At 42.8% G+C, this 27333-nt stretch overlaps 1 protein-coding gene across 8 annotated transcripts; it reads left to right on the forward strand.

Moving 5' to 3' along the window:
• Positions 1 to 27147, forward strand: tcf3b (transcription factor 3b). Of its 8 annotated transcripts, none has more exons than XM_029751350.1 (21): positions 1 to 545; positions 3900 to 4001; positions 5523 to 5595; positions 13588 to 13661; positions 14138 to 14210; positions 14809 to 14849; positions 15116 to 15251; positions 16887 to 16933; positions 22410 to 22509; positions 22678 to 22835; positions 22968 to 23109; positions 23309 to 23367; positions 23468 to 23546; positions 23728 to 23804; positions 23912 to 24118; positions 24219 to 24330; positions 24498 to 24639; positions 24937 to 24999; positions 25566 to 25801; positions 26071 to 26222; positions 26314 to 27147. In XM_029751350.1, exons 2-20 carry the CDS (start codon positions 3921 to 3923, stop codon positions 26214 to 26216), a joined length of 2046 nt encoding a protein of 681 aa, XP_029607210.1. In that variant the 5' UTR covers positions 1 to 545; positions 3900 to 3920; the 3' UTR covers positions 26217 to 26222; positions 26314 to 27147. The 8 variants fall into 8 exon arrangements, with proteins under 8 accessions (XP_029607210.1, XP_029607214.1, XP_029607209.1 ...); XM_029751349.1 differs by having other exon boundaries at positions 2 to 545; positions 23909 to 24118; XM_029751352.1 differs by having other exon boundaries at positions 2 to 545; positions 22998 to 23109; positions 23909 to 24118.
• Positions 27148 to 27333: the final 186 nt, after the last annotated feature.

A 27333-nucleotide genomic window follows, 5' to 3' on the forward strand; every position in this document is an offset into this window, starting at 1 on the left:
TTTCCTACAATAACCTTCCGCTGAAAGGCGTAGTCCTTTAGATCTCTTTTATTTTGAAGAGAACACCATGAACTGTTGACCAACGAACTAACATATGCGGCTGTTACATCAATTTAGGTCGTTATATCTTATATTTTTTATTGTCCTATGAGCAAATAGGTTGTCTTTCTATAGGCGTTTGAAATCGGACACCGCTGGCGTTGGGGCCCTCATTTCATGCGTAGGGATACGTTGTTGCTTCTGACAATGTGGACGGAGGTGGTTAAGATGTCTACTAGAAGAATGAAATAATCTTAATTGTAACAACAAAAAGGAAGACGTGAGATTAATAACTATATATTGTTTGGGTTCGGACTGGTTACATTGTACTAATGATGTGGGTAGTGTAACAGAGCAAGGTTCAAGAGGAATAAGGAAGACATCTACAGCGATCCAATGTGTTTCACGCGCTGAGGTTGAAATTCTCTTGAAGTTTTATGTTTTTTTCCCCTGCGATACTCAGCCTTTCTTTTTACTGTTGGATGCCAGACATTTGAAGATTAAAGGTAAAAATGTTTATGTTTCACACTCGCATATAGTCGTTAAAATGCACTAATTCATTGTACCTAATGTAGGCCAATTGTAGGACGTATGACTTCTACAATTATCAAAAGTTTTGGGAATGTGTGGTTGGAGCAGGGGGTGTAAGTTTTTGTCTGGTTTCTAGTAAGGTGGAGAGTTCAGCCATCAAGTGTGTGATGGTCTCCGCACCAACCGTGTAGTGAGGGAAATTAGTCCTTTGTTCACCATAAATATATTGTAAGGTTATTCTGAATATGACTCAATTTGATGTATTTGCCAGTCTCAATTTTTCAATAAAGAAGCCTGTTTGATCAGTGGTTATGACGACAAAACTAATTGACTGTAGCCAAAATAATGTTGAGGGGCATTATAAACTTGTGCTTTCATTTGTTCACCCTGCCATTTTAAAGGTTCATAACAAATGTAAAGCAAGTAACGAACATTTCTATAACCACTAATACACAAAACAACCACCCCTTAAGGAAAGTGGTTAAGCGGCTGTTCACAGGCTAGACTTTAATTTATTTTATTGCACATTTGGCAGAAAATTCCTTATGCCCCCATCATCTCTCTGAACGAACTGAAATGCAAACTAACCTTGAGTTGTAAATTATATTTCAAAAGAAGCAACATATTTATTGCATTATTTCAAGGTCTTTCGCAGTTATTCAGAGGCCACATTTTTTTTCAGTATCTTTCAGAAGCCCTTTTCATGAAGGTAATTCATTATTTTAAACTTTGTGTAGTTGGATATTCCACTATATAGAGCATTTGGAACCTGAATATCCTCAGGCTGAAAAGCGTCCCTTTTCAGTATAGCTATATAGGACCTAGATGTGGCCTGTTATCATTGGAAACGGGTAGCTCACGGTGTAGAAGAGTTTATAATCTGGAATAAATATTTACATTGTTTCAGTCTTGGAAACTACGCGAAACGATGTGGGGAAAAAGTTCGTTACAATACATATCGTTGGACTGAGCAGATTTGTTTTTATACATTTGATCATGGTGTTCACACTGCTTGCTTCGTTTTCTGTCGATGTTACATTCTGGTTGGCTACATTGACATTATATTCTGTTCCTAAGAAGCAACAGTTCAATTTAATTTATTTAAACTCAAACATAAGCAATTTGTTATGATAAAAACACAACTATCCAAAACTCACATTCTACTTACTAGTTGTTGATTTGGCTTCAATTTGCGCGAATATTTTGCGAAGTACATTATCCCAATGGATATTATATTGCTGTTAGATCTCAAATATTTGAGGACTATTAGGCCCGTTTTTATCAAACGTGTGTATGTGTGTGTGTGTGTGTGTGTGTGTGTGTGTGTATATATATATATATATATATATGTATGTATATATATATATATATTTATTTATTTATTTATTTATTTATTTATTTATAATTTAATCATTTTTAGAAAAATGTGTTCCCTTTAGGAATACATTCTATAGGCCTAGTTTTGCACTTGGAGGACTTCTTTCCTTGTCTGTCTCGCATGTGTACAAGGCAACCATAGACTTAATCTGTTGCATCCGAATATTGTTCCTACTGTCAGTAGCAAAATATGCAATTCTGCATTACAAAATGTGTGTATCCACAAAGTGCCAGCGTTCCTTTTAACTATCAAGACATACCCACAACATTTTGGAACAGTAAATGTTTTTGTGGTTTATGTTTGGCAAGGCTTGTGTATCCTTGGCCTACCACCTTATCCGAAAGTCTGGCAAAACAACATTAGGCTTATTTACACTTGGGCCTAGTGTTATATTAGGGCATTAAATTTGTTTTATTCAAGGTTAGGTTATGTCGGCCTAACCTGCCTTCACTTTCAATACAAAAGCCTATTCCTGATGGATCCTTTGCATGGTATATAGCCATTTTTATGGTAAAATTCGATCTCCGTTTGAATCAGGGTTTTTTTACATTATTCTCAGCCTTCAAAGAATATTTTCAAGTTTCAAGATGCTGAAGCATCAGTTGCTGAAACTCCAAACACATAAGTTCCTTGATCCCACAGTGTGGTCTTGGCTCTAAGGAACTAGGCCCTATGTGTGACAAGTAAGAATAGCTTTCATTTTGAAATGGATGTATTGTTACAAATCTGGTCTTTTACTTTTTACTTCTGAGAAGTTGTGTTTTATTTTCTGGTTTAAGCCCCCAAATTGTTGATTACAGCAAATTGCACTAGTAATGGATTACAAAGAATGCGGTAAAAGTACACCACCTGTTGGTGCCCTAGTGCTTATTTCCAGTTGCACTGGCAGTGTTTTTGTGTGGCATGTACTGCTGCTGCTGAGCATCCAAGCTCTACCCTTTGTGCCTCAGGCGCATGTTGGAATGCAAAACACAGGGTAAATCCAGTATTCATGCTTATTATTATTTTTTTTCATTTGACAAGGTTCCTCTGCGCTGACATATGGTAATTTGGTAATGACATGTTTGCATACATCCATTAGCTCTGCCTTTTACCCCTATTACCCAGTGCAAACAATGGTCCCAATTATGTCTAATTGTAAACCTAATGTACTTTACTTTCATATAGAATTGGATGATTGACGTGCGTGTGATTTGTTGTGGAAGCATCAGAAAGGAAGGCATGGTCTCAGAAGTGTGATTACTCTTGCTAAGGTTGGATAAGGGATACAAAAACTAAACAGGCCTATATGTTTCACATAGAATGTCACAATCTCTTCTTTGCAGCCTGTGTAGTGAGCCTCACTATTAGTAGCTTATTTGGTCATGCCCAAAGGAGTTGATGACATTCTCTGGTTGTTCTTTAGGTTGTACTTGTTCATATGGGATTCTTACCAATAAATGAATGCACTGGCCTAACTTTTAACTCGGTTACAACAAAATAGTGTTTCCCATTTTTCCGGTCTATTGTTTGAACATCAGTGTCCCATATGCCAAAATAGCCTTGACTCCTCACCCACGTCTGACGACAATTATTACCATGAAAAGTCAGAGGCGATCAGGCGGCAGTGTTAAGGTTGTAGGGCTTCTGGGAAATCATTTAGTAAGAGGGGAAGGATCTTTAACTATTAGTCTGGGTACTCAACTTCCGCCAACTCTTTACTTATCTGTGTCCGTAGATAGTGGTAGGTAAGGGTCAATGACAAGGCCGAAAAAGCAGTATGTTACCATCTGTATGTTCACTCATTTTCACAAGTGATAGAACTCATGAGTTCTTTATTAATATCAGCCAGTAATATCTAGCGTGATTTTTTTTTTCTTTTTTTTTTTCTCAGTCACATTCAATGTGTTTGTACTCTCTAGTCTGGTTCCATTAAAAGTCAGTCTATCCTATTTGCGAATCTCTCTCGTAGGGTTGTTAGAGACTGAGGGGCATGAACGAGCAGCCGCAGCAGAGAATGGCTGCAGTGGGAACACAAGACAAGGAACTCAACGACCTCCTGGATTTCAGTGCGGTAAGAGAGAGTGGCCTAGGGGTCTGGGGCCAGGTCATAAGGGCTGCTGGGCTGGGTAGGGTGGACGAGAGAGAAGATGAATGGGGAGGGACGGGCCCGTTACATTTCCAATATAATGACAGCTAAACTCCTTGTTCCCGATTCATTAACAAGTTATACTTTTTCCATATCGCTCACCCCATGCTTTTTTTTATCCTTTAACTCCTGCATGGCAGAAGTAGCTTAATTTCCCCCAAGAAGTCGTTTGGGGGGGGAGAATCTGTTTTACCCCATCCCACATCAAAGCAAGGTCACCTGAATACAACACAGGTCCAAGGTGTTTATTCATTGGGTTTTAAATCAGTCTTTGAACATGAGAGAACATAATCTGCAGTAAGGTTGATTTATGGTTTGGGTTGACCTGAATGCTGAAGATTTATTTAGACTAGATGCATTTGATTCCTATGTTTGCAGTTATGTTTATATTTTGCTCCGAGTTTGGTTTATCTTATTTTGTGCACAACCTTGCAGTAGTTTGATTGCTGATAAGTTCCAGGACTTTTAAAGGGATGCTCCATACTCTTGAGTGGTTCTGGCACTCTCAAAGTATACACAGCTGAAAAACCTCACATCATATTCAACTCAATACATACTGTGTGAAATGGGGTAGCCCTGATATTTATGTCTCTTGAATAGCAGGTCTTTATAAATGGTCAGATTAATGGGATTTTGGGTATGATTTTTATCCACTTGCTGGCATCGGCCTGTTTTTTTTTTTCTGTTTTTTTTCCCATTCATTTGTACCATATGATTTCTGTCTTGGGCTTTTGAGTTGACATTCATGTCAGTGTTTCTCTCTGAATAAAAGTAATATCCTGAGTAAATTCATTGTTATGGAAAATTACCTTATACGGGGGACATCCATGGATTCAAGACCAGGAATTCTAATTGAGTAAACGCTTGTCATCAGACTTGATGTCCCACATTAATTGATATCTCTACACTAACCACACCTTACTAATGAGATCTGCCTATGTATTTGATTTCCTCTCCATTATTTTAGCCTTATGATGTGTAACATTGGGAAATTCCATTGGTTGTGTTCCCTCTGTCAGTTAATTGGCCACTAGTGTGTGGAGCATCAACTATCATGCCCTCAATCAAGACCTTGGTTTGCTATGCACATCATTTGTGTAGCCACCACTCAAATCATAAACGCGTCCATGGTTCTATAACTAGTAGCTATGTATGGAATCTAAACCCACTAGAGACAAAGGTGTGTGTGTGTGTGTGTGTGTGCCGTGCCGTGCTATGCCAGGATTGGCTGAAAATGCTGCAGTATGGCTGTCGCTGGCCCAGATGCCAAAGAGGCAGAAACACACAGTGGCTCATGAGATGGCATGTTAAACAAGCCCCTGTAACCAGGGATTAGGATACATCACTCCTATCAGTGTCCAGCCCACATTTCATATCACAGATTATCAAGTTTTACTGTATGTTCAATTAAGGTGTATTTATGAATTTATTTCCCATTTCTTCTAGATGTTTGCACCACCTGTGGCTAATGGGAAGAACAGACAGACGACACTCGCTAGCAGTCAGTTTGGTGGATCAGGTAAGATTCTATTCAGAATGCAAGATACTGTTATCCTGAGTCTTGCATATCCTGCAGGGCCATACTTAAACTGTATTGTATGAAGCTTTAGTTTATTTTGATAAGGTCAGCAAGTAATGGAGAATGGTTATGTAGCAACAAAATATTTTGGTTGGAAGTACTAGGGCAGTGGTTAGTAGTGCTTTGGTTCTAATGCACTATGCCTTCACCCATTCACCTGGTTATATAATTAAAGATGCTGTATATGGCGTGGCAGGTAGCCTAGTGGTTAGAGCGTTGGACTAGTAATCGAAAGGTTGCAAGATCAAATCCCCGAGCTGACAAGGTAAAAATCTGTCATTCTGCCCCCGAACAAGGCAGTTATTAACTAACTTGCCTAGTTAAATAAAGATAAAATAAATATATATATTTTGGATTGACCTCTTACATCCTCTGTGTGCAGACAGTATTTCATCACCTTTTAGTGCTGGTAGTAAGTTGGCCAGACCTAGTTACTTTGATCCGAGTTCTCCTCTGGAAACGTGAGAGCCTGCTCTGTCCCTCCATGTGTTCACATTTCCCCTCTTTGATCTAACCAAGATTATTAATCTGTGTTGAAGCTTCAGGATACTGTTGGTGCCTTTGAGCGCTGTGTTGTTGGATGACACTTCTTAAGAAAAAAGCTTTCTGGAGTTCAGCAGAATGTCTTCATTTATGGTTGTTGAATGAGATCCGTGTTTTTTGGTGGGGTGATGAACAAACTATCTTGGTAACTCTTTTAATTGATAACAATATCTCAATTTAGCAAATGAGATCTATATATTTTATTTTCATTGCATCTTTTTCTAGCACCAATATAAAAAAACTTGCTTGTATTTTCCTACCTTGGAAACCTGAAACCCTTGTGTAAGCTAGTAGCTGTTGCTGAATGTTAGTAAGTCATGTTCCTTCCCACTGTCACCCTGCCAACCTGCAGTGTGAAATGGAGTCACACTGCGCGGCCCCCAGAGTGAAAACTCCGCCACAGAGGAACAAAGACAGAAAAGGGCTTATGGACTTGAAGCGACTCCCCCACCCCGAAGTGTAAAACACTCCTCCCCCAACTCCGCACAGGACTTTTCCCCCCACTGGTTCACAGGAAATGGCTTGAGCCTGAGACAATGCCCCTCACCCCCAGCTCTGGGGCACTTAACTGGCCCAGCATGGAGCGCTGGCTAGAGTAGGAGCCCTCTGAATGGGGATCAGTGGCAGGACTCTGTTTGTTTCTATTACAGCAGGCAATTACTTAGCAGTGAGGAGTTAATTCCTGCCCCCGTCCTAAGTGTGCCCCTTGGTCATTGACACCATTCGAATGTGATACTTCATGCTGTCACATTTAACTTTCAGAGGACTCCAGGTATCTCATAATAGCATTTGAGTGCCACAGCGCAAACCTCCATAGATGCCAACCTCTAGAGAATCTATATGAGATTGAGACAAGCCTATCAATCCATGGAGCAAAATGAGGGTGTCCGCTAGTTAATGCTACCTAGTCCAAAAAGTCTCTATTTTTACAAATTGGAGTCAGTATCGCTATAATATCATCCAAAATAATATTGCGATATGTTACTGTCGATTTTTCCATCCCTCAATCCCCTTTTTATAAAGTCAGATATACAGTGCCTTCAGAAATTATTCATACACCTTGACTTATTCCATATTTGTTACAGCCTGAATTTCTCACCCATTTACACACAATACCCCACATTTATTGAAAATAAAATACAGAAATATATCATTTACATACAGTACCAGTCAAAAGTTTGGACACGCATACGCATTCAGGGGTTTTTCTTTTTACTGTTTTCTACATTGTAGAGTAATAGTGAGACATAAACTATGAAATATCACATATGGAATCATGTAGTAACAAAAAGTGTTAAACATATCAAAAGATATTTCATATTCTTCAAAGAATCCACCCTTTGCCTTGATGACAGCTTTGCGAACTCTTGGCATTCTCTCAACCAGCTTCACCTGGAATGCTTTTCCTTCACTCTGCGGTCCAACTTATCCTAAACCATCTCAATTGGGTTGAGGTCAGGTGATTGTGGAGGCCAGGTCATCTGATGCATCACTCTCCTTGGTCAAATAGCCCTTATGCAGCCTGGAGGTGTGTTGGGTCATTGTCCTGTTGAAAACAAATGATAGTCCCACTAAGCGCAAACCAGATAGGATGGCGTATCGCTGCAGAATGCTGTGGTATCCATGCTTGTTAAGTGTGCCTTGATTTCTAAATAAATCAGTGTCACCAGTAAAGCACTCCCACAACATCATACCACCTCTTCCATGCTTGACGGTGGAAACCACACATGCGGAGATCATCCGTTCACTTACTCTGCGTCTTAAAGACACGGCGGTTGGAACCAAGAATCTCAAATTTGGACTCATTAGACCAATTGACAGATTTCCACCGGTCTAATGTCCATTGCTGGTGTTTCTTGGCTCAAGCAAGTCTCTTCTAATTGGTGTCCTTTAGTAGTGGTTTCTTTGCAGCAATTCGACCATGAAGGCCTGATTCACGCAGTCTCCTCTGAACAGTTGATGTTGAGATGTGTCTGTTACTTGAACTCTGTAGCATTTATTTGGGCTGCATTTTCTGAGGCTGGTAACTCTAATGAACTTATCCTCTGCTGCAGAGGTAACTCTGGGTCTTCCTTTCCTGTGGCGGTCCTCATGAGAGCCAGTTTCATCATAGCGCTTGATGGTTTTTGCGACTGCACTTGAAAAAAAAACGTTCAAAGTTCTTAATTTTCCACATTCATGTCTTAAAGTTTAAAGTAATGATGGACTGTTGTTTCTCTTTGCTTATTTGAGATGTTCTTGCCATAATATGGACTTGGCCTTTTACCAAATAGGGCTTTCTTTATACCACCCCTACCTTGTCACAACACAACTGATTAGCTCAAATGTATTAAGAAGGAAAGAAATTCCACAAATTAACTTTTAACAAGGCAAACCTGTTAATTGAAATGCATTCCAGGTGACTATCTCATGAAGCTGGTTGAGAGAATGCCAAGAGTGTGCAAAGCTGTCATCAAGGCAAAGGCTGGCTACTTTGAAGAATCTCAAATATATTTTGATTTGTTTAACACTTGTTTGTTTACTACGTTATTCCATATGTGTTGTTTTGATGTCTTCACTATTATTCCACAATGTAGTAAAAATAAACAAAAACCCTTAAATGAGAGTAGGTGTGTCCAAACTTTGGCTGATACTGTATATATTCCCACCCCTGAGTCAATACTTTGTAGAAGCACCATGGGCAGCGATTACAACTGTGAGTCTTTCTGGGTGAGTCTAAGAGCTTTCCACACCTGGATTGTGTAACATTTGCCCATTTTCAAAATTCTTCAAGCTCTGTCAAATTGTTTGTTGATCATTGCTAGACATCATTTTCAGATTTTTGCCATAGATTTTCAAGTAGATTGAAGTCCAAACTGTAACTCGGAAACATTCACTGTTTTGGTAAGCAACTCCTGTGTAGATTTGGCCTTGTTTTAGGTTGTTGTCCTACTGAAAGGTGAATTAATCTCCCATAATCTGGTGGAAAGCAGACTGATCCAGGTTTTGCCTGTGCTTAGTGACTCCCCAGTCCTTAACAATTACAAGCATACCCATAACATGATGCAGCCACCACTATGCTTGAAAATATGGAGAGTGGTACTTGGTGATGTGTTGTTGGATTTGCCCAAAACATAACTCTCTGTATTCAGGACATAAAGTTAATTAAATTTTTTGCAGGATTACTTGCCATGTTGTAAACAGGATGCATGTTTTGGAATATTTTTATTCAGTACAGGCCCCTTTTCCCTCTGTCAGTTAGGTTAGTATTATACAGTAACTACAATGTCTCCTATCACAGCCATTAAACTCTGGAACATGTTTTAAAGTCACCTTTGGCCTCATGGTGAAATCCCTGAGCGGTTTCCTTCCTCTCCGGCAACTGAGTAAGGAAGGATGCCGCTGTCTTTGCGGTGACTGGGTGCATTGATACACCATTCAAATGTCATTTATAACTTCACCATGTTCAGCGGGATATTCATGGTCAGTGTTTTTAAACAATATACCAACATGTGCCCTTTGCAAGGCATTGAAAAACCTTGCTGGTATTTGTTGTTGAATCTGTTTGAAATTCAGTGCTTGACTGAGGGAACTGTGTGGGTTAGAGATGTCATTAAAAAACATCATGTTAAACACTATTGCACACGAGTGAGTCCATGCAACTTATGTCTTAAGCACATTTTTACTCCTGAATACATTTAAGCTTGCCATAACAAAGGGGTTGAATACTTATTGACTCAAGACGTTTGTAAAAAAAATAAAACATCTAAACATTATTCCACTTTGACATTATGGGTTATTGTGTGTAGGCCAGTGTTAAAACATTTAAATGTAATGCATTTTTTTTTATTCTGTCTAACACAACAAAATGTGAAAGTCAAGGGGTGTGATACTTTCTGAAGGCACTATACAATCAAAGGGGAGTAGCCTCAATACAGGGATAAAATTACATACTTTAGCAGTTTTACCGCAGTTTTTCTCCTGAGAGTGGACTTCTACTGAAGTAGGCAATGTTTGATTCATGTTAACATTTTCCCCATGATATTTCCCCACCTCTTCCACTTTGTCCTGAAATGACAACTTGATTTGATTTATTAGGATATGTAGAGGTGGGTCTACACACAATACCTTAATGTCAAAGTGGAATGTTTTTAGAAATGTTTACAAATGTAATAAAAAAATGTAACCTGAAATGTCTTGAGGTATTCAACCCCTTTGTTATGGCAAGCCTAAATAAGTTCAGGAGTGAAAATTTGCTTAACAAGTCTCATAAGTTGCATGGAGTCACTTGTGTGCACCCTTTGTTTTTAAACATTATATTTTTACTTCCGTCCTACATTATGATAGGATCACAGGGCCATAACAAAGAGCAGCCTGTTTTGTTCTTTATTGTTCTCCTGGTAACTTGCGTCAACTTCCTGTTTGCCTGAGCCAACTGTATCCCTTGACATCACGGCTTCAGTGTGCCACTACTAGTAGATGACCCAGCGCGGGAAAGGCAGAAGCAGAGCTATTCACCAACACAAAAGTACTTAGAGGGGTACTAATTGCGAAGGGAGCTCCATCAGGCATCCCCTCACTCACCTCTGCAGCTGCTGGTCCCCCCCCCCCCCCCAACCACAACAAACAACCCCCGTTCACACGCACAGACAAATGCTTGTGCACACACTCCCACACAAATATTTTTTCAGATGATTGTCATGGAGTGTTTGTCACCTTATGATCTGAACAGCCAACTTCTATCTAATATGCCCTATACTGCTGGCACTAGAAAATGGCTGCTCTACTAGGTCTATATCTTGTTAAGACGTACGCAAGAAACGATCCAGGCTGCCTTTTGGAGGCATATTACATTTTGCCTTGTGAGAAGGTTTTGTGCCTCAAAATATGATTATTTCTTCAGCGGCTGGCTGCTCCTGTACAGTGTTAGTATTGCCCTCATGGCCTTCACTAGATTCTCATTACTGAATCAGGTTATAAAGTTGAGGCGCAACGTTTCAACAGGTAGAAAGTGAGAATAAAATGCAATCACACTTATAACAGCATTACACAAACAATTAAATGAATATATTCTTCAAAAGAATGAAGAGTGAACTTGGATCAATGAAGTCGGTCCTCTCTTGTCTCACACCCCTGTCCTTCTCTCCCCCCTGTGCCTTTTACTCCCTCTGTTCCTCCAGTCGTTCACCCTTGTCCCTCTCTCCTCCACTTGTCTTGTCTGTTTCTCCTCCCCTCTTCCTGTCCCCCTCTCCTCCTTTCCTTCAGTCCTTTACCGCTGTCCTCCCCTCCTCCATTGTGGCAGTAGGCTCAGTGTTTGGCTCCCACTTAACATGGCTGGCTGTGTCATTGTCACCTCAGCAGCTCCCCACCTTGTTTAATTGCCTTTGAGTTAATTACTCCACAAAGTGTGAACAATGTTGTCAGAGTTGTCCTCAGTAAGGCGACTCTATCTCAGACACTACCCACTCGCCAAGTGGAGGCCTTTTTAAGTGGCATAGATCTAGGTGGGCACCAAATACTATTATTGAGTGGCTGCTGGACCAAAGCCATTGTGGACACAGGATAATGGAAAAGCTTGTTTTTATAGACCTGGGGTTCCTCTTATGTGGATTTGATCATGTCTCAGTGTTGAGTAAATGAACTCTGCCAGCAAGGCTGTTTTTAGATGAGGTGCTGTCCATGCAAAGCCTGTCTTACATATTTCGTTGTCCGTCAGTCCTGTGTGCTGTTGTGACTATATGTAGCTGTATTAGCAGTGTGGCCTTTCAGCCCACTGACAGTGACTGAGTAAGGCTGATCTTTGGAGGTCCTGCTCCCCTGCTTCTCCATGCCAGTGGCATCAGCTCCATAGATCATGGCTGTCATAGCGTGTGTAGGTGCTTGCACCACTCTGTTAGCATCATCAGTCATTTTCACTCGTCAGTCGCTCATCTCACCCAGACCCTCTCCCTCCCTCCCCTCACACTCTCCCTCTCACGCACACATTTTTTTAATTAGGCAAAAATCAAAGGAGAAGTATGAATATTCATAAGGCAACCACATTAATATGCACAATTATGCAAATTAGTATGCAATTAAGCCCTGTGTCTCCAGAGAGGCTTGGTAGCATTAACGGATAAGACTATGGGAGAAGGGGTTATTTGGAATTTCTGCTCCGCCAATCTTTAGAATCCTTGTTTTTCTTATGCCACAGCCGCCACTTGTGAAATAATTTAACATATTCATATACGTTTTGTGTACTGAATATGTATGTTATTGGTTGTTTTATGGCTTAGCGTATGATGGCATCTGCAAAACTGCTGTGGAACGAATTTCAATGAGAAGCTGGACAATGACACATTCTGTTATAGTTTGGTTTCTCAGCCAATCAGTGAAATGACCCCTCTATTAGACTGGTTATGGTGATTTTTCACTTTGTTTTCACATGGACATGTATGGAATGGTCCCTCCTTAAAGGGATAGTTCACCCAAATGTACAAATACATATTGGTTTCCTTACCCTACCTTAAATAGTCTCTGCCTAGATCTTTGGGATAGAGTTTTTCACAAACAATGTAAACAGTCTATGGACAAGGTATGACAGCAATCCATGCTTTGGTTTAGTTTCCCTGGCATTGTTTCCACATGCTAACATTTTAGTGTTTGTGGCACAAATCCCTTTCAAGTCATGGGACCAATATTAACATTTTTGTGTATCATTTTCAAAACCTCTAAGTGACTTTGAGCTTCAAAATCAATTTTGAATACTTTCGGATAGTTTGGAAATGAGGTGCAAAAAATGCTAATATCGGTCCCCTGACCTGAATGGGATTTGTGCCACAAATGCTAAAACATTTGTATGTGTAAACTGTGCCAGGGAAACTTAACCAAAGCATGGATTTCCATCATACCTTGTCTCTAGACTGCTTACAAGTTGAAGAAACCAATGTCATGTTGTAATTTGGGTGAACTATCCCTTTAATGCAACAATGGCAGATTCTCTTAAAGATGACCTGTTGTCCCAGTGGCTTTGCCTTTAAACCAGTTAACTCTTGTGAATGACATACATTGGCTCAGGGGCCCTGCACTGCTGACAAGTTCACCTGAGCGATGGGTGCTAGCTTGTATTATGGCTACATGCCTACAGATAGGTTTGAGCTATAGGACCCTACCCCTAACTTCACTGTTGGTCGACGGTATTGCCCTGCGGCCACTCGATCCCACCGCGGACACCAAATGAACACTTGTGCTAGTACTAGGAAGGAGGAACATGCCCACAGTCATTGTAACTTGCTGGTTTTAGTATAATTTGTCCGGATCTAGTAGTTTGATGGAAGTTGTCTCTTCCATTGTCCACCCAACCTAATGTGTGTTTTTAAAGCTGTCTGTGAATACCAGTCAGTGAGTAACCCCGACGTTTCCCTCATCCAGCTCTGGACGAGCGCAGTAGCTCTGGATCCTGGGGCCCTGGAGAACAGAACAGCCCCTCCTTCAACCAGGGACGGGTAAGCATTACCAGGGACTCCTCACAGGCTCTCAAACTCTCTCACTCACACACGATAACAGCTGGGTGTGTTGGCAAACTTTCGATTCAGACTGGTAGTTTTTACTTTGTACCTAATGTCTTGGATCAGTGTCAGGCATTGGCAGGCTCTGCGCTAAACTTTACATCTGTGGAAGCCCAACGGTAATTGCGGCTTCACAGCCATGGTAACTGTCTTGGCTCGTTTTGGTGTAAATATAAGGAACTGGGTATAGGGGGTGAAGATTGGCTGCTGCAAACTGTGATTACGGATTACCACAACTTGATGATTAAGACATTTCTAGAGCCTGGATTCTGCACATTTCCTGAGCTTGCATGACAGTTTACAGACTGGGATGAACCAGTGCACTGGCCATGGCATGGAAGGACTTCAGTGAACTCTGCTGACTTGGACTCCAGTCCTCATCATGTGTTCTTCCTCTGTGTGTTTTCCCACAGGGCTACGGAGATGGCTCCCACTACAATGAGCATGAGGGCCTGTCATCTCCCTTCCTCAGTTCAGGAATCGGAGGTAGGCTACGCTCAGTCTGCTGGCTTGTCTCTTTGTGTCTATCACTGTTGTAATGCAGTGGTTCCCAACCTTTTTCAGTTACTGTACCACCAACTGAATTTTGCTCTGCCCGGATACCCCTGAAGTTACCCCCTTGTGCATTTTTACCAGTAGGCCTATGGTCTCATGAGTCTTCAAGTACCCCCAGTGGAATGGCTAAGTACCCCCAGGGGTCCTAGTACCCCTGGTTGGGAACCACTGTTGTAATGGGGATAGGTTGTGAATAAGTAGCGGAGGTTACTGTTGGTGTGTACATATTTTGTTATGACCATGAAATTGTTATCTGAGTGACAAAGTGCCAGAAACTGTGTGTGTGTAATGTGTATTTAGTGGGTGCTGGGGATGTTAAGAGCACTGAAGCAGAAATGCTCCCTTGGGGTTTGTCTGGCCAGCAGCTGAGCACTCTGAAAGGGGGAGGCCACTTTTATCACTACTTCTGTATTTTAAATGGCTTCTAATAATTTTGAACTTTTTGTCATTTTGAAAAAATTACTCTGAATACCCAATGTGTAACTTCCATTCCATAAGGAACCGGCTAATTGTACATTTCGTCTTGCAGGTAAAAATGAGAGGGTACCATACTCTTCGTTTGGAGGCCAGGTAAGAGTACTGCTGACCCCTTTGCTTAGACCCTGTTATGATCATAGTTTAGGTTGCCCACATCACCAATTCTAACTTGATTTGAGCAAAATTCATAGTCAGGTTTCAGTATAAAGAAGACCCTGTTTTCTCACTTCTCCTTTCATCCGAAACACATTGAATTAGAGCGTTCTGTATTTCCCAGAACTGTGCATTCATGTGTGTTTTCGTATGCATTCCTGCATGTGTTGTTTGTTAACCCCTTGCTCTTTGTGTTGTTCTGCCAGCCTGGCTTCCTACCCAGTGACATCGCCATGCCCAGTCCAGATGCCATGTCCCCCTCTGGGCTAAAGTCTGCCTCTCAGTTCTACCCCGGATCGTACCCCAACAACCCCAGGAGGAGGCCTCCCGATGGCCAGCTAGGTAAGAGAGATGGATTCGGAAAAGCTTTAGTTCTTTGTAGAAATGTTTTTCAGGCTCTTGCCTTTTCATGTCAGATTATAGAACAAGAAGTTGTCTCAGCCAAATATATGTGTAGCTTTAACCTTTTTAACTGGGTGAAAAACGCTAACAATACACAATAATACCGTCAATATGGTCAAATAATATTTTATTTTCAAACAAGACACTAACGGCTCTAATTTAATAAACCTAACACAATGGTAAATCTTAGCGCTGGCGGTAGCGCTATAGGTGTGGGGTGTGCCAGAAATATTTGTGCTATTTTCACAGCAGGAATTCTGAGCGCATTAACTGGTGGTGCCGCGAAAGGACTGGGGTTTGATGAATAAATAAATTGTAGGTGTGACAAGGGCTTGGCCACTCACTGGCCAATCAACGTGTTTCATGGCTTAATACTGCATGCCATTGTCTCAAGTTCTGTAGGTTATTGATGGTCTTTGCGTTATCGTTCAATTCGGCTGGGGGCATGGAATATTCTCGTCCTAGTCCCTTGTGGATTGATGCTACAGTTTATTAAATAGCATAGGCAACAGAAACTAGTAATAACTGTAAAAAAAATAAACATTCAGTGTTTGCTCAATGTGTTTGGAGTGTTGACAGAACATTGTTGTAATTGACTTCAACGAGTTTAGGCCTACATGTCTTTATGCATCGCTCTTCTTTCTTCTCAAATAAAAAATACTAGGCTTCTGTAAATTGTATTGTGTGAGGCATGTTGTCAATAAGCAAGATACTTCCTAGGCCTACCGTTGATATGGCGTTATAGGACTGAGTCATTTGAATATGTTTGGAAATGGGCTTCTTTGGTAACTGGACAAGAGGTGCTCTTTGGAAATGAGGATGGATACAACCTGAATGGAGTATGCACTGCAGGTAGGTCTATGTGAATAATGAAGAAGCATCACGAGTAGACCATTTAGTAACCTTTTATGGATAGGCTACTTGGCTGATGCATGGCCAGAAAAAACACCTGAAGCATTGCTGTTGAAACAGCTGTAGTTCTAGTAGGGTATGGGTTTCCTACTTTGTGCTTGTTTTGTTATCAAATGGAATAGAAAACGAGCAATTGTTACAGGAAAATAACTTGAATGTTTCTAAATACGATGGTCACCGGCATCATCTCATCTCTCATTCCATTATGGAGATGTAGCCTACATGGAGTTTTTTATTTTTTTATGTTTCTCAATACGAGGTTTACGGGAACAAAAAAATAAACATATTTTCCTTGTACCATGTGCATAGGGCACTGTGTGGCACGCCTGGACTGGCTGTGCTTCCGCGGTCAAAATCCATGCCATAACCAGCAGCGTTACCACTAAGGCCAGGTTTTGGTTGGTCTTAAATATTCCCACCAGTGCTGTCTGAAATTGGCACTTTGGCGCACGTTTTTTGGCGCAAGCGAGCTCATGTAAGACAGTTCAATTACCAATCCTGGCGCAAGGGCTGGAAAATAGCAGAGTGCCGGCTTTAACAGGTCAACATTTCCAATGAGCGTGCGTTTGACAATTGTGCTGTCTTAACACCAGCTGAAAATAGAGCCCTAACAGTCAACCTTTATGAAGCGTGCTATCTGATTTACCTTCTGCCTCCCTGTAGACACCCAACCGAAGAAGATCCGGAAACCCCCTGGCCTGCCTTCCTCGGTGAGTGTTCATTCTGCTCCCCTTCACAGACATACAGTCTCTCCACACTAACACTTACCACTCTGTCTGTCTGCTCCAGAAGCTCTCTGACAGACAGACAGGCGGGGCCAAAGGGCCTCTGCTCACTCAGACAAACAACTGGCAGCCCAGGCGAGTGAGAGAGCCTCCAAACAAACATTTAGTCTCTACAACACTGGGCTCTGACTACTGACAAAGTACCAAATGAATAACTTGAGTCTACATTGTGCTCTACTGACAAATGCTACAGATGCTGAGCAAGCCTCCAAATAACCAACAGTAGTAAATAACACTGTAGAGTTGTTTTTGTTGAACTAATGCTTGAGATTGCATGCCGTGTGGTATTTGCTTACCATGCCCTGTAAGATGTTCCAGTGTGTTCAGGGTGCCTGATGCCTTTTTAGCTACTAGTGGAAGGCCCCCTGCAGGGATCATTAAAATGATATATTGCCATTACACAAACATTTTCTGTAACCCAAACCATGGGCACATTCACTCTCCTGCGCTCTCATATATGCGTATATGACACCGCAGCGAAGACGGTCATAGTGAAACCTCTGTGGCCAGGGTTCGTGACTGCACCACATAGGCAATATTAAACACCGTCTGGGTTTGAGGCCCTTCTCTCAGCCGCTCCCACAGTTTGAGCAATGGCCGTGAGGTTTTAGTGTAAATTAATGTAAAACCCCTGGCTGCCCCCCTCAACCCGTCCGCTTACGCTTCGCCACATGATGGTCTGGGAGGCCTCCCTCTATGAGTGACCCAGTTGTGAGGCGTGCTGCTTGCAAGGCCTCTTTGCCCGTGTCTGAGCCCAGATTAATGACTGCTGATGATCCTGTGTCCCTCTCCCTGCTCTCTCCCTCTCCCCGCTCTCTCCCCCACCTGCTCCCCCTCTCCTTTTGCACCCTCAGCTCTATGTGGTAACCTAGTTCTAGCTCTCCAACCCAACTGCCAGACCCCTCAACTAAACTTGTAATTCCTGTACATCAGGGCCTGACCCTAACCCCTAACCTCCATGTCACACACAACACAGGCCATTCCTCAGGCGTATTGTTACCCCTTAATATTGCGCCATTTACACTACATGAAAAGTATGTGGACACCTGCTTGTCGAACATTTCATTCCAAAATCATAGGCATTAATATGGAGTTATAATATGCTGCTATAACAGCCTCCACTTTTCTGGGAAGGCTTCCTACTAGATGTTGGAACATTTCTGCGGGGACTTGCTTCCATTCAGCCACAAGCATTAGTGAGGTTGGGCACTGATGTTGGGCGATTAGGCCAATTCCCAAAGGTGTGAATTATATGGACCTCGCTTTGTTCACTGGGGCCTAACCCAAACTGTTGCCACAAAGTAGGAAGCACAGATTCATAAAATGTTGCCATATGCTGTAGCGTTAAGAATACCCTTCACTGGAAATAAGGGCCCCGAACCATGAAAAACAGCCCCAGAACATTATTCCTCCTCCCCCAAACTTTACAGTTGGCACTATGCATTGGGGCAGGTAGCGTTCTCCAGGCATCCGCCTGACCCAGATTTGTCTGTCGGACTGCCAGATGGTGAAGCGTGATTCATCACTCCAGAGAAGGTGTTTCCACTGCTCCAGAGTGCAATGGCGGCGAACATTACACCACTCCAGTCGACGCTTGGCATTGCGCATGGTGATCTTAGGCTTGTGTGCGACTGCTCGGCCATGGAAATCCATTTCATGAAGCTCCGGGACGAACAGTTATTGTGCTGACGTTGCTTCCAGAGGCAGTTAGGAACGCAGTAGTGAGTGTTGCAACCGAGGACAGATGATTTTTTATGCACTAAGCGCTTCAGCACTTGGCGGTCCTGTTCTGGGAGTTTGTGTGGCCTACCACATCGCGGCTGAGCCGTGGTTGCTCCTAGACGTTTCCACTTTACAATAACAACACTTACAGTTGACCGGGGCAGCTCTAGCAGGGCAGAAATTTGACAAACTGAAAGGTGGCATCCTATGACGCTGCCACGTTGAAAGTCACTGAGCTCTTCAGTAAGGCCATTTTACTGCCAATGTTTATCTATTGAGATTGCATGGCTGTGCTCAATTTTTATACACCTGTCAGCAACGGGTGTGGCTGAAATAACCGAATCCATTAATTTCAAGGGTTGTCCACATACTTTTTTATATATACATGCATACAGAACCAGTCAAAAGTTTGGACACACCTACTCATTCAAGGGTTTTTCTTTATTTTGACTGTTTTCTACATCGTAGAATAATAATGAAGACATCAAAACTATTAAATAAATCAGAGACAGTGTCACAAGCAAAGCACCATTACACCACCACCTCCATGCTTCACGGTGGGAACCACACATGCGGAGATCATCCTACTCTGTGTCTCACAAAGACAAGGTGGTTGGAACCAAGAATCTCAAATTTGGACTCATCAGACCTGAGGACAGATTTCTACCGGTCTAATGTCCATTGCTTGTGTTTCTTGGCCAAAGCAAGTCACTTCTTATTGTTGGTGTCCTTTAGAAGTGGTTTCTTTGCAGCAATTCAACCATGAAAGCCTGATTCACGCAGTCTCCTCTGAACAGTTGATGTTGAGATGTGTCTGTTACTTGAACTCTCAAGCATTTATCTGGCCTGCAATTTCTGAGACTGGTAACTCTATTGAACTCATCCTCTGCAGCAGAGGTAACTCTGGGTCTTCCTTTCCTGTAGCGGTCCGGATTGACTGACCTTCATGTCTTAAAGTAATGATGGACTATTGTTTCTCTTTGCGGCAGGTAGCCTAGTGGTTAGAGTGTTGGGCCAGTAACCGAAAGGTTGCTAGATCGAATCCTCGAGCTGACAAGGTAAAAATCTGTCATTCTGCCCCTGAACAAGGCAGTTAACCCACTGTTCCTAGGCTGTCATTGTCAATAAGAATTTGTTCGTAACTGACTTGCCTAGTTAAATAAAGGTTAAATAAATAAATAAAGCTATTCTTGCCATAATATGGATTTTGTCTTTTACCAAATAGGGCTATCTTCTGTATACCACCCCTACCTTGTCACAACACAACTGAATGGCTCCAATGCATTAAGAAGGAAAGGAATTCAACAAATTAACTTTTAACAAGGCACACCTGTTAATTGAAATGCATTCCAGGTGACTACCTCATGAAGCTGGTTGAGAAAATGCCAAGAGTGTCCAAAGCTGTCAAAATGGCAAATGGTGGCTACTTTGAAGAATCTCAAATGTAAAATATATTTTGATTTAAGAATTTATTTTATTACTACATGATTCCCTATGTGTTATTTCATTGTTTTGTTATTTCATTGTTTTGACGTCTTCTACATTCTTCGATGTAGAATAGTAAAAATAAAGAAAAACGCTAGAATGAGTAGGTTTGTCCACACTTTTGACTGTTACTATGTGTATATGTAGTTCTCTAGACCAGCGTTTCCCAAAGTCTGTCCTTGGGACTCCAAGGGGTGCACATTTTGGTTTAGTTGATTATTTGAATCAGCTGTGGCGTGCTAGGGCAAAAACCAAAACGTGTGTGTGTGTGTGTGTGTGTGTGTGTGTGTTATATATATTTTATTATTTTGAACTCTTAGGGTCCCGAGGACCGAGTATGGGAAACCCTAATTTTATTTTTATTTAACCTTTTATTTAAGAACAAATTCTTATTTTACAATGACGGCCTACCCCGGCCAAACCCTTCCCGAACCCTGACAAAGCTGGGCCAATTTTGTGCCGCCCTATGGGACTCCCGATCACTGCCGGCTGTGATACAGCCCGGGATCAAACCATGGTCTGTAGTGATGCCTCTAGCACTGAGATGCAGTGCCTTAGACCGCTGCGCCTCACAGTGGTAATAATACAGACCTACAGTGGTTGTATTATCAATGTAGAGGATATGTTCTCTAAGTTGTTTTCTACTAGGCCCATTCTATTGTCATATTACATCACTTGTTTTGCAAATGCTCACACACAGTCACAACCTGAATTACATTAAACCCCCATTAGTGAGGATTTTCCACAGAAATCTGAATTCTTTCTTCCTAAGAACACAATTATCCACCCGCAATCATTGTTTCATTCCCCCACACATCTATCGAGAGCAGAGGATTCGCTCAACATTGTTTCCTCTGAAAGGCAAACCTAAAGCCTATTGTTAAATGAAGCCATCTCCGCCTTGTTCTCTCGAATTAACCGTGATGGTAGTAAAGCCCCTATTCACACACACACTGACTCCCCTGGCCATATCATGCTTTGTTTAAGTCATTTAGATTACCTTATTCTGTCCCCCGCCCCAGCCTTATCTCTCTGCCTATTTCATAAATCATCAGCGCCTTAATTCCCCCCCCCACACTCCCCATTCTTTGCCCCCGCCCCCTCCATTTCAACCTCGCTCTCTCTCGCTGACTGGCACCCAGCCCCCGCCTCTCTCAGCCCTCTCCCTCTCTTCTGCTCTCCTCAGCCCAGCTGCCTGTGGAGTTGGACCAGGTCCAGGAACAGGCAGATGGCTCTGTAATTAGAAGTGCATCTCTCCATTCCCTTTCCACTTCTCTCTGTTAAATCAAATTACAGAAAAAAAACCTGTTTTCTGGTTTAGCATTCTTTGCAGCATAGCCTCTCTCTCTTCCCTCTTTCACCCCGTACATGCCAGAAAGCGTGAGTGATGGGTTATAGTGTCAGGAAGCTGGGATCTTTGTGTCCATTTGAATTTTAGGGGAGTGATTCGACGTTTCCGACACATGCAGGGGAAAAAGGTTTGGAATGGCTTGCCATTTTCAATGTAGCATTCATTGTGGTTCTGAATAACTTGAATGGACCCTTGAAGGGCCATTTAACAAAATGGCTATTAGAGTATTCAAATGTCTATTTAGAGTATTGGGTCACGGACCCATATCACCCCTAATTCAATAAATTCAATACATGCGTATTATCTATGCCCCTTCAGTTCAAACCCACGGTCTTGGTACTATAGAAATCGGAGAAACGATTAAATGTGATTCCCTTGCTTATTTGAGGTCATGGGCTGGACAATGTTGTGTGTTTGTGCACATCTCAGTGTGTGAGCTGCTGGTGAAAGGATAGCTTGAGGGGAGGCGCTGCAGGCACTAACCCTGCTATGTCACTGGGCTCCTGGGAGAGAGGAAGTGCTGGCTGTGCTGTGGGATTGTAACCGTCGCTGTGCCCAGCATGGCATGGCCACTGTGCTGCTCTCGCACACATAGGCAAGGGAGGCATGCCAGCCTCACTCTCGCCACCTCCTGGCTGGTTAGTGCTACAACCGTTAGCTAAATGTCAACACCATTGATTAGTGGCAGTTGTGCATTTATCTTGGCAATAGTGATACCTGCCAATTTTAGATGTAAGGCGCAGACACCTTTTATTTTAGGGGAAGCTGACTGTAGGTATATATCATGGCACAAGTGTGTTTTGTTGAAATGACGGCTAATGTGAAATTTGTTTGACCCGTTAGGTGTATGCCTCTTCCTCCGGGGATGAGTATGCCCGGGACAACGGAGTATATCCTGGCACCAAACCTGGCTCTGTCTACCCAGGCTCTTTTTACATGCAAGGTAACTATCTTAACCACTTAAGCACTGGAGTGATGACATAGTCTAACCTCTTTGTTATGTTAACTTAATGATTTAAGGTATATGAAAATGTGTTTTGAGTTCAAATGCACTGGAGTCAGTCATGTTTGAGTGAGTAAGTCCATTGCCTAACCCTGTTGTTGTTGACAGAGGGACTCCACCCCTCTTCTGACCCTTGGGCCTCCTCAGGACCTTTGGGTCAGTCTGGCTACTCTGCCATGCTGGGGAACTCTCCCCACATCGGCCAGCCCGGATCCTTCTCTGCCATCAACCCACAGGACAGGATGGTGAGGACAACCTCACACTATGTAATATTTCATATCATTTACATTCAAGTAACTGTTGTATTGAGTTCTTTTTTTTAATGCTATTTCTACTCTCTGACGAATCCAACTTCCATACAAGTTGCTCTAACCCAAGCTGTTCTGTCTTTCCTCTAGAAGCGTCAACCCCTGCCTCTGTCCCCACAGAACTACCCTCTCCACGGCAGTGAGGTGAACGGCAGTCTCCCGCCCGGCTTCCACTCTGGCTCTGGGAGCTACAACCACACATCCTCCATCAACGGCGCAGACAGCATCATGGGTACAATAAAGGCTCACGTGACAACTGTGTATTTTGTTAACCAATTACCTTGTCCTTCTCCTGTTAAACATGTTGTGTTGCCCCTCGGTTTAATAATGTATTTAAAGCGGTCTCACTAGCTTATTGGAGACCTTTTTATATAGTAGTTGCTGCCTTTTTAAATAATGGGTGAGGTCAATAAGCTGTCGTTTCTCCACAGCCAATAGAGGCACCACTGCAGGGAGCTCAGGGGATGAGATTGGGAAGGCTCTTGCTTCAGTGAGTAATCCTCTCAAAAAAAATCCTACAGACTTTTTGATTGAACTGCATTGTGTTCTGCTGTTCACTGTCTAAAGACACTTTGTCCTGTGTGGGTTAGATCTACCCCTCGGACCACAACAGTAACAACTTCTCCTCCACACCCTCCACCCCAGTGGGCTCGCCCCAGGGAATTACAGGTATACATACTGGATTATATCTGCTGCATCTGGTAGCTTGTATTAGTAAAGGACTTGACTGGCTCTCTGGAGCCCTGAAAATGGTTCTGGAGCTCCATCTACAGTTGGAAATCAGAGCTGTCATTTTGTTGGACAGGATTTTCTGTGTAAATATGGCATCTCTTCTATTCTCTCTCTGCAGGAGCTGCATCTCAATGGCCAAGACCTTCAGGGCAGTCTGCCCTGTCACCCAACTACGAAGGGCAACTGCATGCCCTGGTACGCCCTCTTCACTCCAAATAATTCCAAAATCTATTATTTGATGTGATCGTATATTAGTCAACATAGTGACTGAGATTTGCCCTGTACATCTGTCTCTGCAGCAGAACAAAATGGAGGACCGCCTGGAGGAGGCCATCCACGTGCTGCGTAGCCACGCTGTCCAAGGCCCGCCCGGCCTGGGAGGAGGAGCCCACTCTGACATGCACAGCCTGCTGAGCGCTGTGTCCTCTGTACACAACGGTGGCCTGGGAGGTCTCTCTCAGGCCTTCTCCAATGCTGGCCTTGCCCTCAGCAACAGACACCCTACCATGGTGAACACACCCTCTGACTCCAAGACTTAGCCCCCTGTTGTCTTACATTACTGAGATTATGATGTTGTTTGATGTCTCATGTTTTGTTACCGTTCTCCAGGGAGGGAACCATCAGGAGGAGCCCACAGGCCTTCCTCCCAGCAGTACCCTGCTGCACGGTCACCACGCCTCCGGACCCCCTCAGTCCACTGGACAACCAGAGGGCTTCACCAGTGAGTCACACACTCTGATTCACTGCTCATCCCCCACATGACCTGTGACCTTTACTCCTGTTCCCTGATTTAATGTATAAAACATGGCAAGCCGATAAGATAATGGGGCTACTTAATTGTTCTCGAAATCGGACATACTGAAGGTGTGTATCTGTGCTGCACCACAGGTCTGCCAGGAAGTGTGGCCCGCTCCACACACTCATCCAGCGGCTCGGACATCAAGAGGGAGGACAAGGAGGATGACGAGAACTCCTCCACCACTGACAAGTCTGAGGACGAGAAGAAAGAAACCAAACGCATCAGAGCAAGGTAGGTGATCACCAACCGTCTCTCACCCCGACTATTGACACTGGCAACTGTCATAGAGAAGGGCATTCCTGTGTATTACCATTTGTTGATGAACATACTGTAGACTATTTTATACCACATAGGTGGAAATGTTGTTAAATTTTGTTAGCGAAAGAAATACGAGGAGGAACGCATGACATTAGCCCCGATGTAGATGCACAATTTCAACTGCTAGTTAGCTGTGTTAGTTGAGTTGGTCACTTATTGAATTGGTAGCTAGTTGTGTAATGCCCTCCCCTCATGTCCCATTGTTTTCAGAAAGGAGGCGTTGACCCTCCAGATCCTCTCTGGCCTCTCAGGCCTGTCAGACCCTGGAGATGAGTAAGTCTCTCCATCCATAGGCCATAGTGCTTTGTGCGCTGAAAGCATACAATTGGGGAGCCAATACTGTATATCAAAGTCTACCGTTCTGCAAAGCCTAGCACTTACATTTTCATTTGGTTTGATGGTAATAGACACAAGTTGGAAAACAAAGCAACATTGAATAGCATAATGGTAAAAGATAACAACATTTCCAACCCATGTGGGATAAATCATTATTGTTTAGTATTTTTACCAAATAGTCTTATAATGTGTTTCACTGCAATTGGTAACTTATTTTCCTAGTCTTGAGTAAATTAAATGTTTCTATTCGGATCAATTGTATGACTTAACAATGTATCTGGCGCTTCCTTTTAATACATTTACTTTCAGAACTACATAACTTCCTGGTGCTACCCAGGATTCTTTTAGAATGACAGCTAAATGCTTAGGTGTCTATGCTGCTTCGCATGTTTTGCTGAGGTGCAGCTGGCACATGCGGCCCAACTCTTTGAAAGTCTAGTTGCTTGGTTTGTGAGTGCCGTCCTCCCGTGGCTTCATTCCTCTCCGTGTCTTCCGCCTTCTAGTCAAGAGGATGAGGATGACGAGGACCTTCCTCCTGAGGTAAAGGTAGAGCGTGAGAAAGAGCGGCGAGTGGCCAACAACGCCCGTGAGCGGCTGCGAGTGCGAGACATCAACGAGGCTTTCAAGGAGCTGGGCCGCATGTGCCAGCTGCACCTCAGCAACGACAAACCTCAGACCAAACTGCTCATCCTGCATCAAGCCGTCAACGTCATTCTCAACCTGGAGCAGCAAGTCAGAGGTAACGCAGGGCTACTGTGGCCATATCTCTTGTATTGTCACTTTTTTTACATGTTGACCTCTGTATTACTTTGTCCCCTGTGTATATTCTTTCCTCAGTGGACCACCGAGAACCATCCCGAATATTTCATCCAGCTATTTCTCACACCAGAAAAATCTGTTTTATGTATCTTTTTAATAAAGGATTGAGTTTTTATAGCACAGTGAAAGGTTTGATAAATGACTTGTATGCAATGTAAACTCATATTCCCTCCTATCCCCTCTTGTCAGAACGTAACCTGAACCCTAAAGCAGCGTGTCTGAAGCGGCGGGAGGAGGAGAAAGTCTCCGGGGTGGTGGGGGAGTCCCCCATGCAGCTCTCAGGAGGCCACTCCGGCATGGGGGGAGATGGCCATAACCCAGTCAGCCATATGTAATACCAGGTAGGTATCTCTTCATCCATATTTCATCTTTGTCAATAATTGTAGTGCTTTCATGTTTAGAAGACTGATACTATTGTATTTTCCTTTGCAGATCTGGTGGAATTCCCTTGGCTCTCGGAAGATGTGGCCTTGATCTCTTCTTCCACCCATTCTTCTCAGTGTGTACATATACTGATGTGTCTGTGTATTGTCAAATTCAGTTTCAAGACACACATTCACACACCCTTATCCACACATGCGTACTGCCAAAACTGACACAGCCAATTTGCCGCACTCCTGACCATGACTACCAGCGCAAATGTGAAGAACCTTGTATTTTTTTTATTTTTTTTATACATATATTTTTTGCTTCCGTAACATGATGGATCACCGGAGTACTAGTGTCCGGCCACAAATGGGACTTAAAACACTGCCGAGAGGTGCTCTGTGAAAGACAGAAGCCTAACAAGCTACAAATTTACAAAAGGATTTGTGCCTAATTGTTACATGTTTTATGAGGTATTTAAGCAAATCTGTGGAACGTTTTGTTTAGGGGTTGCTTGTATGTATGAGCAAGAGTAGATTTGTCATTCCCAACTTAATGGTACAGTCTTACATATGTTATGTAACCAAATCCATGTGATAGAGAGGGCAGTTGACCTGCATTGTGGGACAGAGTTGCAGTCCCACTCCAGCTCTGTGGGCCCTGGGCCCAACATGAGACGAGGCAGAAGGGGGAGGAACCTCACCTGCCTAGTTGTCATGTTCAGGGTTGTAGAAGGCTCCAAGGCTTTTCTTTCCTGCCATAAACAAAATAATAGTATTTCAGACTCAAGTATTGTTCCAGCATCCCCTCGGTGTAGGTTAATTGGGAGACACCGGTTTACCTGGCCAGGGGTAGAAAATCAGTTTAACAGCTCAAAATAAACAGTAATTTTTCATCCTGCGTCTCACCCCCACCCATTGGTTACTATTGATGACATCAGAAACTAGAGAAGCTTTCTGGAAAGCTTGTGGTGCTAACCAGCCACTGTTCCATCTAGTCATGAGACTGGAGGCTTGGTTTGGAATACTCTGATGGGCATCTTATGGCCATATTGTGTAGTGCCACCCTTTGAGTTTCAAATCAATT

This window comes from Salmo trutta, chromosome 4 (genome assembly GCF_901001165.1).
Source record: "Salmo trutta chromosome 4, fSalTru1.1, whole genome shotgun sequence".
NCBI classification, from domain to species: Eukaryota; Metazoa; Chordata; class Actinopteri; order Salmoniformes; family Salmonidae; genus Salmo; species Salmo trutta.

Excerpts from the sequence above, each read along its gene's own strand:
- tcf3b (XM_029751349.1), top strand. The coding sequence starts at position 3,921 with ATGAACGAGCAGCCGCAGCAGAGAATGGCTGCAGTGGGAACACAAGAC. Across the intron at positions 23,368-23,467 it reads TTGGGAAGGCTCTTGCTTCA|ATCTACCCCTCGGACCACAA; the intron begins GTGAGTAATCCT and ends TGTGTGGGTTAG. Across the intron at positions 24,331-24,497 it reads ACAACCAGAGGGCTTCACCA|GTCTGCCAGGAAGTGTGGCC; the intron begins GTGAGTCACACA and ends GCTGCACCACAG.